The 14,516-nt window shown below is 38.0% G+C and overlaps 1 protein-coding gene across 1 annotated transcript; it reads right to left on the reverse strand.

Moving 5' to 3' along the window:
- Positions 1 to 230: 230 nt before the first annotated feature.
- LOC125233946 (serine protease snake-like) lies at positions 231 to 14,251 on the reverse strand. The gene is made up of 10 exons (XM_048140121.1): positions 14,125 to 14,251; positions 13,039 to 13,079; positions 12,906 to 12,953; positions 11,511 to 11,619; positions 5,981 to 6,043; positions 5,664 to 5,758; positions 2,657 to 2,833; positions 2,331 to 2,535; positions 1,581 to 1,744; positions 231 to 427 (listed from the first exon to the last, which is right to left on the reverse strand). Exons 1-10 carry the CDS (start codon positions 14,156 to 14,158, stop codon positions 269 to 271), a joined length of 1,095 nt encoding a protein of 364 aa, XP_047996078.1. The 5' UTR covers positions 14,159 to 14,251; the 3' UTR covers positions 231 to 268.
- Between the last annotated feature and the right edge of the window lie 265 nt (positions 14,252 to 14,516).

The raw sequence follows: 14,516 nt of genomic DNA on the forward strand, positions 1-14,516 counted from the left end.
AGCGTTTCGTGAGCGTTTTTGCAGTCGGCTACGCACACTGACGCTGTCGGTTGTTTGCGTAACTTGCGGACCTAGCACACTAGCGTGATAATGGTTTATCGCGTCGTCGGTGGTGTTGGTACTTGTCGCACTTACAAAACATGCGAAAAGGACGCGATGAGCATATTACGGATTAAAAAAACTGTACAAGGAAGTTGCTAAATTGAACGGTTATGAATAAAATCTAAACATAATTTATAAAATATTTTATTAAATGATATTTCAAAGCCTATCCCCACACATGTTGTTCGATCCACTCTCTGAACGCTGCAACTTTGGTATAGACGCCAGGCGCGCCGGCGCGCGCGCAGCCGAAGCCGAATGACGTCACGCCCACCACCGAGGTCAGTGACCCCGCTCGCACCTGCAATGGCCCGCCGGAATCCCCCTGGGAAAGGAAAAGCCATATCGAGGTTATATTTTCCCTCCCTAGATATAGTGGAAAAATGCCAGTCGTTCTTCGATGAAGGAAAACATCGTGAAGAAACCGGACTAATCCCAATAATGTTTATGGTTGTTTGCTATTAAATTAGATAGCGTGAGATATAAAGGTCAATGTGTGTGGGAATTATCTTGCGTAAGTAGTTATAATTTCTACAACTATAATTATACAATGTTATTGACCGACTACTCTACAAGGAGGTGGGTGGGGGAGGGATGACACATGAAAACCTTAAATACACGGACCTCCGACGACCATTGGATAAAAAAATAAATAAAGATAAAAACCCCGACATGGTGGATCGATGTCCATCGCTCACCATCAGACGACCTGTCTGCTCGTTTGCCTTCTATCCCATAAAAAAGACATGCCTAGGAAGTAAGAATACTCCCGACTAATTGAGCTTTAAAAAAAAACATCCGTTGGGGAGCTACGATGCCACAGACAGACAGACTCGTCAAACTTATAAAACCCCGTCATTTTTGCGTCGGGGGTTAAAAATAATCTCCCCAATCCGCGCTTTCCATGATCGCCAGGTTTTATCGTAATATTTTTATTGCCAAAATTTACATCAAAAACAAACGGACAGCATTAAATAAAATGAAATCCAGGTGGAGATATAAACGTTTAATACCCTCATTATAAAACGACGCAAGTGCAGTGCATATCGGATGTTTAAAATACTTTTTCGAACGTGATCACTCACATGCCTCGAAACGGGTGAAACTTCCAATGCTTTTTAATCGGTTTTCGGCCCTGTTGAAACGTTTAACCTAATTAAATGGTTTCCATTCGTATTTAAACACACTCCAAAGTTTGGGGTTTGTGTAAACCAGCATTGGTTTTTATACAGTCTGGTGTGAAAGAGATTGAAATAAACATAGTGTTGTGGTCCTGCCGGTGAGTAAGGCTGTCAGAGCCCAACGAGGGTGCGGTGTGCTGGTGATGGAAGGACCTACGGAACTAATTTGTTCCGTCTATCTATTGTCCTTTGAGTCGTCAGCAACCCGAACCCCCTTAGATCTTGTACACTCCTTTTTGCTGTGCACATAACCCAATATGAGCGTGCACTTACACTGTAAGTAGTAGTAAGTAGTACCTGGCAGGTGTCGACCCCTCCCGACGGTTTCCCAGCGCAGATCTGGGCCTGGTCTAGCCCGCACCAGTTTCGGTTGCAGTAGCGACGAAGTAGCCCGTCACAGGTGGTGGGTTCTATGACGTCCACCTCGGCAGTTTTAAGGTTTGGGGATGAATCGCGACTACCTTAATATAAAAAGATGGAGTATAAGAACACAATAAATTTCATATATTTTATCAGTGACAATTATTTGATGATGGATAACTTATTGGAGAAATCGAGATAAAGTGATACTTTTAAACCATACATAACCTCTCTGCTGAAATCGGACTATAGCTGTTTCTGGACAAGGACAGTTCCAGTAGATCATCATCCTACTTTCAAGAATAGATCCAGTTGCATCAACTACAGTTGACAGACACTTCATCGTCAAGCAGCAGACATCTATGGAACTTCCCATACAATAAAATTTAACGAACGCTTTAATGGTGACAGACGGTTTGAATCAACCGGCCCTTACGTACATAATGAGTCATGATGTACATTTTGCTAGGCACAGTGAAGAATAAAATGTTGACGGAATGGTGGCTGCTTACAGATACAAGAAGCGCTTGACATCTGTTGGCTTGTTAGGTGGACGACATCTGGAAAATTTCGGGTCACAACTGGATGAGACTAGCTCAAGACCGGGAGAAGTAGCGCACCTACTAGACAGGGGGCCTATGCTCAGCAGTGAACGATAAAGGGCTGATATAGTGAAGATGAATGTACCTTCCGCCACAACACCCCATCCAGTTATTGTAGCTCCAGAAATAGTGCTCGTATTCAACGAGGTCCACAAGCAAGCCGGCTGGATGTATCTTGAGAACTCGACATCTTTGGACAACTGTAGTAGAGCTATGTCGTTGTACTTGCGAGGAGCCGTGAAGTAGGGGTGGACGATGATTCTAGTGATTCGCTCATCGTGGGGTTCAGGCTGTAAGCAAAACACCAGCAGTGTCTGAGTCAGTATTTGTTATTATATTTCTAAACAAATTTAGACGCACTACACTACGAGCTATCTATATATATAATATATATCATCAGAAAGTACTCACAGTATCAAGTATATTCCTCGCCCCCAGCCTCACGATCTTCGGAGCAGCTTCAGCCACAGTGGGATCCCGTGAGGACTTGGTGCAATGTGCAGCTGTCAGTACGAATCGGGGGCTGATTAGAGCCCCTCCACATTTGAAGACCCACGTCCCTTCTACGGCTCTCCAGCCTATCGCTCCCTGCAAAGAAAATACAAATTTTAAACATCAACAGTTCAAACTCACTATGAATGCATGCATGAGTGCGCGTGCAGCGGGCGGGGCGTGCGGCGTGCATGTCCAACAATTGAAGCTCATACAAGTGTCCGGAACACTACGCTGCGCTCCAAGACAAAAATTGTCGATGTGGCTCGGAAAGCGGCCAAGCTAAAATGGGACTGGGCTGGACACGTCTGCCGCATGCCGAGTGAGCTGTGGGCTAAGATTGCCACAGAGTGGCAACCCGGCCTAACGCGAGGATCCGGCAGACCCCGCCGGCGATGGCGAGACGACTTGGATTGCTTCCTTAACAACTGGCCCGAAACTGCCCGAGATCGGGAAGATTGGAAAAAGAGGGGGGAGGCCTTTGCCCAGCAGTGGGACACAACAGGCTCCTAATAATAATAAATAATAATATAATAATAATGGTATCCGCCAGGTGTATCCCTTGCCTTTAGATTAAAGTGTCTAAAAGGGCCTCTGTGCTGTTGGCTTCGGCCCCACACATGCCTCCCAAAAGTCCGGGACCCCATGGTCCCGAGATATGGTAAGACATACAAATAATAATAATAATATAATATAATAAATCTAAGAAAAGAGATAAATAAAGGAAATAATAAATAATAATAATAACAAGTGTCCTGAGTGGACGCTGCATAGCGTGGACGCACACTTGTCCCGCTGCACGCCCCGCCGAAACGAACGCTCTGAGCGTGCACCCAGGCCTTACAATTAAGGTGAAATGTTTGAGTATTGGCACTTCGCCGTGTGCCTGCTATACGGCCACAACTCAAAATTTTTAATTTTCTGGATTATTGCAGATTCGTATTCAAAATCGTTCAATTTACGACCTTATTTCGAGAGCCATAGCAAAAAAGGTCCTTAAGAGCCTTTTTCTCACAAGTGGCCGTATGGAATTGACCATAAATTGTCAGAAGATTCCCTGCAATACGGCCACTTGCCAGTTTGTTCGCATGTAAACCGACGGCCGTTTTGAGTTGTGGCTGTATAGCACACATTTTAAATGTAAGTTTTGAGTTGCGTCCTAAAAACTTGAGTGATAATTGCGATAAATCCCTTTAAATATTGTGTCAAACAGTCAGTATCACACTTGTTATTACAAAATTACCAGCCCGACGCCGAAACTACTACACAAAATGATTAAACAAATCTAAACTTTGTTTTCTTACAAGTGCAGTTCAATATGTCTCATTACTAAGGTCATAATTATTTTTACCAGTCAGTTCTCTACTTAAATTATTAAAATTTCAACAATTCAACGGCATTTGTCGAAAGTGTCTTAGTTGTCAAAGCGGACCCTAGGCTCCCATGAGCCGTGGCAAATGCCGGGATAACGCAAGGAGGATGATGATTTGTCGAAAGTGTCTTAAGATCTGCCCTTTTTCCGCTAAACTTGGTTATGGGGCACTCGAAGGCTATATGGTGCACCGTCGGATCTGGGTGGCCACACTGTCACTCCACAGACTCGCACCATCTCCATCTGCACCACAAAGATGAGCAGTTTCCGATGCCTGTCCTGATACGGTTCAGCCGACACCAAACCTGTCGATGCTCCTTAAATCACACCGGTCGGGCCCCAGTATCGAACTCGTACAGCTCTGTAGGAAGAGCTCTGGCTACCCAGTCCATTATCCATGCCTCTAAGGGGCTTACTTGTAATCCACTTTAGTGGAATTCAATTTGGGGGGGTAGTCGAGACTTCAGTCTGAGAGCCTTTAGCGCGTCGAGGTCTCGGTGGATGGGTAAACTTGTGTGCTCGAATCTTGGCGATTTCACGAAATAGGCACTTTTCTCGGCGGAAGTTTAGAGGTAAATAAAATATGAGTCAGCACCGGCAACCAGTGTGTGGGAGTTGGTTTTAGGCAGCCTCTGATGAGTCGCATAGTGTGGTTCAGCTGGGCGTTACCGCGGTAGTATGGGTGCTGTTTAGCCACACCGCTGAGCAGTATTCGGCAGAGGAGTAGACTAGGGATAGCGCGGTTGTCCGAAATGTTGCCGCGCTGGCACTCCAGGTAGTTCCAGTAAGCTTGTGATAGATGCTGTTCCGGGTCTTGAGCTTCGCAGAGAGGCTGGTTAGGTGTTCCTTGAAATTCAGGCTTCTATCCAGGGTGACACCAAGATACGTAAGCTACAAAGTTTTATTTTTTCAATTTTAAATAATTAATATTATTTGGTAATGACGTAATATAATGTTGATGATTATAAGCTAGTTACACATAATTATTGCTATCGTTACTGTCAAAGTTCGTAAATAAAATGATTTTAACTATTTGGTGTTTTTTCATATATATTTGCATGATACCTTTATCGAATAATATCGTTTAATTTTGGACGCATCTCAAAATCATAAAAAAATGTTTCTGCAATACAGCCATAACTCTAAATACCTGTCTTTCAGGCATTGTATCTTAAAAAAAAGATTTTTTTTGCGAAAAGTGGCGTGATCTAATGGAGGGTTATATCATTCCGAGTAAAAATAGCTAAATTTCAAATTCATAGACCTAAAACTCAAGAAATAAGATCCTATTTAACAGCCTCAACTATAGGTACTCTCAAAACTTTGAGACGCGATTTCTCGAAAAAATGTTTTTTTGAATTGTGGCCGTATAGCAGGCACACGGCGACTTGTCAGCAAAACACATACAACTGCGATCGATGTGATTTCTATTGGATATAATATATGGCGAGCAAATTTAGTAGTTTGAAGATACTAAGATTGAGTCTCCTTCAATTTACGGACTGATTAACATTGAACAAAAGCGGCAGCCACCTGTCAAGAAGATAATATTACCATGTGAGGGTATTCGCCTTGAAGAGCCCTTCGGCCACCGACGACTAGGTTCCGAAACGAGTGTAAGCCAGCCTTTCTTCTTCTGTATGCCAAACCTACAAGCATCAAACGTCTACAATGATAACCAAACCAAATAAATTATGTACAAAAATGTGTGAAAAGTACCAATTGCTCCTTCCTAGCAGTGAGGAAAAGTGTCACATTGCTCTTTCCTAGCAGAAAAGAAAATTAAAGGCCCTTTAAATCCTTTAATGAAATCGTGATATGAAAACGTTATTTTGGATCTTTCCACACGGACGAAGAGCAAAACAACTTACACGCCTTTTCCTTTTGATCTCTCTCCTCTTGGTCTTTTATCTGCCAATCATATTCGAAGCACTCTGAAAATAAAACACAAACTGAATACATTTATTCACGTCTTTAGTCACAAGCGGGGTAGGCAGAGTACATATAACTGTAAGTTTCAGTGCCACTCTTGACAAATTTATAGGTAAAAAAAAAATAGTCATACAGTGACAAGTTGCCTGCCCTTTGCCCACACCACAATGAAACCCATGTCCTACAGTCGACTTCTACGACATCCACGGGATGAAAGCCGTCACCTGGATACAATAGTTTATAATATAATATTGAGATGTAGTATATATGCTTCATAAAAAAAAAAACATTCAGTCGAATTGAGAACCTCCTCCTTTTTTGAAGTCGGTTAAAAATAACACAAAATGTGAAGAAATTGTAGTCTCTTAAAACCTCAGTGCTACAAAAATAGCCTTTTAACAGTACTAAAGGGTATTCAGTTGCTGTCCATTCCATCTTTTCACCTTTAGATTGAGGACTCTCTGAAAACGTTACTATTGAAACTGCTGTTTTTAAAAGGTAACTTCTTCTGCGCGGCATGATTGACTAGTACACTGAGAGAAAATACAACCAGTTTTCATGTTCGTTCAACAAGTTTTTTGGTTAAAATAGCGCCTACGTGCTCTTTGGTTCAAACAACAAGCTACTTGTCATTTGAATCGGCAATATATTTGAATCAACAAGTCGATTTTATAAATACAACCTGACACATATTGTTTTAAACATACGTTTGGCTGATTCAAACGGATAAACCGCAACAAGTCGAACTTGTTAAATTCACAATGCAAATTTCTCTCAGTGTAGAAAATGTCTTGTTAGTTAGTTAATGTAAATAAATATAAATAAATAGCCTTGTGTGATTTTTTTTATTTTATGTATATGAATATTGTACCTACATTGTGCATTGTATTTATTTTGCGTGACAAAGATGGAATAAATAAAATGAGTAAAAATATTGCCACTAATTTAATTTTTGTATTTAGCACTGATTGTACTTTTCTGACCAATTCATTTGTGAAAATTTTTAATGTCTAACTATCACATTTTACTCAAGCTTTGGCACCTCGGAATACACGGAGACTTATTCCGTTGGATTAAATCTTACATAGAAAATCGGACCCAATGTGTTGTTCTGGCAGGTTATGCTTCGCAATGGAGGTCTATTAGTTCCGGAGTACCACAGGGATCTCATTTAGGCCCTTTACTATTTACGCTTTTTATTAATGATATAGACAAATATATTAAAAACTCAAAAGTGCTACTCTACGCGGATGATACCAAAATCTATAAAATAATTAATTCAGTCGAAGATTATCATTTGCTCCAAGAAGACTTGTTAAATCTTGAGGCCTTTTGTACTGAAAATAAATTATTTTTAAACCTGAATAAATGTTACGTAATCAATTTTTCAAAGAAAAAACATAATATTAACTATAATTTAACAATAGGTAACCATAATTTGAGTAGAGTAACACAAATTCGGGACCTTGGAGTCATTATGGACTCAAAACTAACATTTGTACCTCATTTAGACTCGATTGTAAAAAAAGCCTACAAGCAACTGGGTTTTGTTTTACGTGTAGGAAAGCCTTTCAAAAATATTGTAACTTATAAAATCCTTTTCAACAGTTTTGTTCGCAGTCATCTCGAGTTTGCCTGCGCAGTTTGGAAACCCTATCATAAGGTACATATTGAGAGACTAGAACGAATCCAAAAGAAATTTGTTAGAACCCTTGATTTCAGAACCAGTCACACATACCTTAACTATAATGATTCGTTGGCACATCATAAACTCCAAACTCTCTCTAGTCGACGAGACTGTGTAGATTCTGTCCTACTTTTCAAAATTATGAACAATGTGTTAGATGTCCCCCAACTATTACAGCAAATTAATTTAAAAGTTCCTCGTAGACGTCAGCGCCTTTGTCAGAAGAAGAAAATATTTTCCATTCCCTTTAGTAGAACATGCTATGTACAAAATGTATTTATAACACGTGTTTGTAAATTATTTAACGAAAATGAAAAACTTTATCAAATTGATTTGTTTAACAGTTCCATTAATTCAATAAAATGTATTTTCGGTCATTAATTTTCTAAATTACTGTTCTCGTAATGCCGGTAATTATGTTAGTACCCATAATTTTCTACATTTAAGTACCTACCCACATAGTTTTATAATCTTCATGTACCTACACCTATTTCAATTTTTCAATTTCAATTTCGTTTATTTCACATATAAGCTTACAGTGTAATACAACCAAAACACTTATATGGTAAAACACAAATATTATTAAACCTTGTAAAGACCCACCATGATATAGTATTGTTTGCAGACGACACCTCACTTATTTTCAAACTCAAACGACAGCAACAAGCTCACAGTGATGTAAACAATGCTATCTCTAAAGTATTGAACTGGTTCAATGCTAATAATTTATTATTAAATGAAAAAAAGACTAAATATATTAAGTTTGTCACTAATAGTAACGTAAGGAATGAGCAAACAAGTGTCGTTGTGAAGGATGAGGAATTGGAACTGGTAGATAGTACAGTTTTTCTTGGTATAACTTTAGATTCTAAACTTCAGTGGGGTCCCCATATTGTTAACCTCTCGAATAGACTTAGTTCTGCAGCTTTTGCAGTGAGCAAGATCCGTCAGTTAACAGACGTGAAAACAGCTCGATTAGTTTATTTTAGTTACTTTCACAGCATTATGTCATATGGTATTTTACTTTGGGGCAGTGCTTCAGAGATAAATACCATATTTATTCTGCAGAAGAGGGCTATTCGAGCAATATATAAAATGAACCATAGAGACTCGCTTAGAGATAAGTTTAAGGACATTAATATAATGACAGTGCATTGTCAATATATTTATGAGAATATTATGTATGTACATAAAAACATTTGTAATTTTAAGAAAAACTGTGATGTACATAATATAAATACTAGAAATAAACATAAACTCGCGGTGCCCTTCACACGGCTCTGTAAAATTAAAAAATCATTCATGGGTAATTGTGTTCGATTTTATAATAAACTTCCGAATCATATTACTGACTTGTAAATTTAAGAATCATGTAAAGCGTGTACTCATTTCCAAAGCTTATTATACAACACAAGACTACATGAATGATAAAACAACGTGGGATTAATTGTTATTCGAAATGGTTTCTTATTTTTACGTTTTTTATTATTATTATTGTTGATGAAATTAATATTGTATTTTTTTGGACATTGGATTTTTCCTAGAAATATTCTAGACATGTATTTTAATATATACATATACCTAATTATATATTTTTTGTTTAACGATTATTTTTATATGAAATTGTATATTATAGACTCAATATTATTATGAACAATAATTACAACAATAAATTGCTCTGATAATTAGGTTAGATTAAGATCATAACATATATGTAATGAACTATTCATAAGAGCTTGTAACTAGGCCTACATGAATAAAGATATATTGAATTGAATTGAATTGAATTAAACAAAATAAAAAAATGGGACGATTCGCGAAACTTGGCGAGAATAACTTGATGTTAATATAATAATTATAAAAATATAGACTATTGCCTGGCTCTCGTGAATCTACTCATGAAAGTAGTATTTTTATATAGACTGCAATATTGTAAAAAATAAGGAAACTCCAAGACTAGATTTAAGAAAAAATTGTAACAATTTGTAAACGACTGTTTGTTTCTCAAATAAATAAATAAAAAAAAATCACGGTTCATGAGAGACACAGTCTGTTAGTTGGCAGAACAGCGGAGATTTAATTAGGTCTAGTTTTACCCTGTGGCTGCGGAACCCTAAAACGGCATGTTACAGCTTCTATCTAATATCGTTATCTCAGCTTCAAACTATCTTCTTACCTTTTACATCTTTTAACACGGGAAGGTTTTCGGAACTAAAACATCAATGCGTGAAAGGGATGAGAGGTAAGCCACCACACTAACTTCTCAAAGAATCAAACCTTTGATGTTTTATAAGTGCAGAGCCTCGCGGAGATCCCTCGGAGATGTGTAGTCTCTAAGAGCTTCTTTCTTCCCCTACTAGATGGTGTGTTCAAATTACTGCAATTAAAACTGCACGAGACCATGCTCTTGCCGAGGAACTGGATGCCTATGGAGGGACTTAGTCTTCAACAGAATGACATGATGTCACGACCCTCAGCATTGAGGGAACGACTGAGGCGGAAGGAGAAAGACTCCTTAGGTAAAAGGAAAAATTTAAAAATTCAGCCTACGGTACGGCCAGATCTTGAGACCCTGGACCATGTTGTTTGTTTACAAATTTGTGATAAGTACCATCTGCTAAACATAAAAAAAAAAAAAAATTAAATTATAAACTGGCCAGTGATTGACCTGATGGAAAGTGACGACAAGGCCGAGGTTGTAGCTCACTGGTTCAGTAACAGCCTATTCACTCTTGACTTGAATACACCCAGAATATTAGAATACAGATGAGGGGAGCATGTTCCATTCCTTAGCAGTTCGCATTAGGAAAAAAAAACCGGCCAAGTGCAAGTCGGACTCGCCCACCGAGGGTTCCGTACAAACTTTCTTTCAAACTACCTAGTAAAAATAATCTCATATTTTCATATAACTCTAATGACTTGACTAGAAGACAAAAGTATAGGCACTAATGAGTATTATAGTGTATAGCGCCATCTCCCGGTCAATTTGCGAACTAATTTGCGCGACCTGGTTTTTCAGGGATAATTCTTTATAATGTTAACCGATTTAAACAGTTTTTACTTTATTGGACAGAAGATGGTTTACGTAACATCTCGTATTAATTTGAAGTACGATATACATCCGCAAGGGTGGGTAAATTGAAAGTAAAAATCTGAAAAGTTTTTTGTGAATTAAAAAAAAAGTATTCAATATACAAACACGATTATATTTTTCCTGTAATATATAGCATAAAACCAATGTTTACTAAAATTTTCATAATTTTTCGTTGGTAAACTTCGGAGATAAGGGGGGGACGGTATTTTTTTTTACATTTTCCTTCAAAATTCTTTTTTTTTCCACAACACAAAAATTATAAAAAATAGCTTATTTACGTTCAATTTGAGCTCTTTCCAACGATACCCCACTTGACCTAGTAACTTGAAATTTACAGTTTGCCCCCCTTTCATTTTGGCCATTTTCTACAATTAAAATTAATATATTTAAAAAAATTATACTTTCTATTTGTAGAGGTTTACAATGTTCACAATTATTCCAAATTTCAAGTTGATAGCATTAGTAGTTCTCGAGATATTTAGGAATGTGACAGACGGACAGACAGACGGACAGAGTCGCACCATAAGGGTTCCTGTTGTACCTTTTTGGTACGGAACCCTAAAAAGAAGCAAACCTCTTCGTGCGAATGAAACACACTTCTTTTAACTAGTAATACATTTAAGAATGGAAAAATACTGTATTAGTGTGTGACTTGAACTCGCGGCCTTCGGACGACTTATTTACTTACTGGTTTCGCTTATTCGCCGCCCTGGCTTGTAGAAGTCAGGCATAGTTGAGGTGTACGGTAGACACGCATTCGCTTCATCGTCGGTCGGAGTCGCGGACACTAGTTGACTCTGAAATAATTTTTAGATGTTTATAAATATTACTCGAGAACTTAAGGATGACCTACGCTAGATCGGGTTGGATCCGGGCCGAAGCTTCCAGCGTTTAATTTACTGGCAGGTTCCTGGTGATCAAATGATTAGTAGCGCCATCTACGTGTGGTGTAGTGTATGCGCGTTCTTAGGCGGTCGCATTTTAATGTATGGTATGGTATGATCTTATATTTAATCTATGCTGTCGGGCGACAATGGTCAATGTGGTGAAACATCTCGTTTGCGGGGATTGAAGAAGATGAGATTGTACAGAATTGCGAACATGAAGAATTGCTAATTTACACAAGTATTGACTGTGTATAAAATCGAATGAGGTGAAATACTATTGGGTCGAATTCAGATTGCGTAGAATTGTGAATAGGAAGAAACTATAAGTACTGTACACAAATAATGGCTGTGCACAGTAGCGAATGAATAAAATAAATAAATATTGGGGACACCTTACACAGATCAACTTAGCCCCAAACTAAGCAAAGCTTGTAGTATGGGTGCTAAGCGACTATATACATACTTAAATAGATAAATACATACTTATAATATACATAGAAAACATCCATGACTCAGGAACAAATATCTGTGCTCATCACACAAATAAATGCCCTTACCGGGATTCGAACCCAGGACCGCGGCTTAGCAGGCAGGGTCACTACCGACTAAGCCAGACCGGTCGTACCGGATGAGGCGAAATACCTATTGTGTGGAACTTAGATTGTGCAGAATTGCGAACAGGAAGAATCGCTACTGTACACAAATAATGACTGTACACAATAGCGCATGAGGTCAAAAATTATTGTGTACAATTCAGAATGTGCAGAATCGCGAACAGGAAGAAACGCCACTGTTCCCAAGTAATAACTGTGCACAATAGCGAATGAGGTGAAATACTAATTGCGTAGAATGCAGGTTGTCCAGAATTGCGAATAGGAAGAAGTGACATTGGCAAGAACGTCGCATAATCCGATATATTGTTGGATAGGTATTTAAAAATGAATTGGGGTTCACTAAAATCACTTTTTGACAATGCTCATATTTTCGGAAATAATCGCTCCTAAAGTAAAAAAAAAATGTGTCGAATGCGTGAAAAAAATCTCGAAAGTAGAACTTTATAAAGACTTTCTAGGAAAATTATTTTGATGTTGATAGGGTGAACAGTTTTGGAAAAAAATACGGTAAACTATGGAATCCTACACTGAGCGTGGCCCGACACGCTCTTGGCCGGTTTTAAGGGTGTGATATAAACTCACATTTGTTGGCTCAATATCCTCTACCAGTCCCCAACTCCAATAGTCTTGCTGCAACACAAAATAATTCCATTTAAATATCGATACAAACCCAAATATTGATCAAACGATTTAAAACAATTAAATGATAATTTACCCGCTTATTCCTCCGGGATGATGCATTTGCTGCACTCGATGCTGCAATTATTGTTACCATTAATTATACGTAGCCGATAGAAATGCAATTGCAAAGTACAGTTGGCGTGGAAAGTGATATCATAATAAATGAAATAAAATTGAAATTAGGATAGCGAATTCAATAACTTTTTTTAATACTGCATCGGTGGCAAACAAGCATACGGTCCGCCTGATGGAAAGCGGTCACCGTAACCTATGGACGCCTGCAACTCAAGGAGTGTCACGTGCGCGTTGCCAACCCATTAGAAACTTGTACACTCCCTTTTAAGTATGGGACAAAAATTGGGAGGGTTAAGTACTCCCGCCTTAAGGGGCTCCACACGGTTCTCATCGATTTTTGACAAGTTTTGAGTTGAAATTCCTAAATTTGCACTACAGATAGAATTATAAGACCAACGGCCATCGGTTCTTCAATCTTTTATCTCTATTCGCAAGAGCCATATTTTGAAAGAAGAAAATGAATACTTATTTTTTTATGAATTTTTTAAACATGGTCTAAAAAACACTTTCGAAATTTGATTTTGAAGAATTTGTGCTTGAATACTTTAATCATGCGTGTCGAACTATTTATTCCTGCTTGTTAAAATCAACTTTCTTTAATTTTACTTGTATTATTTTTCGGAGCAAAGAATTCTGTAATAGCTATAAGTGGAAACTGTTTTGGCTTATGAGTTAACTATGTTTGTTTACCTTAATGTATTATTATGTGCTGTATGTTTCCCAAATAAATTAAATTAAATTAAAGATTAAAAGTTATGACCAAAAAAGCAGTTGTTGACCCTAAAATTGTTCAACTTGAATGCCAAATATCACAGAAACAATGCACAGCTGTGAAGTAATTATGTTTGAAGACGTACTATTTTGTTTGAAGACGATGTTGTTAATATGATAGGCTTTAGAAACTATCATAATATCAATGGATTAATGATTATTAATAATAACATAACACCTATGTCTGGTTTAGATTTGCAAACAGTATATTTGGATGAAATACATAGTATACTAAGCCCAACTATCTGGCAATTTTAAACTCGCCTGTACATACCTGCGAGCAATAACAAAACACAAGCGCTCCACATTTTAACGCAAATATTTAAAAATGGAACTAGAACTTTTTAATTAAAAGAATACGTAGAACTGGTCTGGATGCGAATAGTTAATGAAGTTAATTGGACTTTAATTTGTTATTCTTCGCGGTGTACCTATTGTTTTACTGAGAACTGATAAAGGGCTTGTGCCACAGATTCTATTTTTAATTGTTGGAGAGAAGCCACTCGTAATAAAAGTATTTAATTCGTTTAATTCCGACCTAAGCATAATATGTATTTTTTTTTAATCAAAAGGTACAATGACGGTTGTCGATAAAACCTACTTCTGATAGAAATATGTAGCGCCTTATTGACAATCGAAAATAAGTACCATTTGATCGATCAGGAA

Source organism: Leguminivora glycinivorella, chromosome 15, assembly GCF_023078275.1.
Source record: "Leguminivora glycinivorella isolate SPB_JAAS2020 chromosome 15, LegGlyc_1.1, whole genome shotgun sequence".
Lineage (NCBI taxonomy): Eukaryota > Metazoa > Arthropoda > Insecta > Lepidoptera > Tortricidae > Leguminivora > Leguminivora glycinivorella.

Excerpts from the sequence above, each read along its gene's own strand:
- LOC125233946 (XM_048140121.1), bottom strand. The coding sequence starts at position 14,158 with ATGTGGAGCGCTTGTGTTTTGTTATTGCTCGCAG. Across the intron at positions 12,954-13,038 it reads CATCCCGGAGGAATAAGCGG|CAAGACTATTGGAGTTGGGG; the intron begins GTAAATTATCAT and ends TTTGTGTTGCAG. Across the intron at positions 2,536-2,656 it reads CGAGGAATATACTTGATACT|CCTGAACCCCACGATGAGCG; the intron begins GTGAGTACTTTC and ends TTTTGCTTACAG.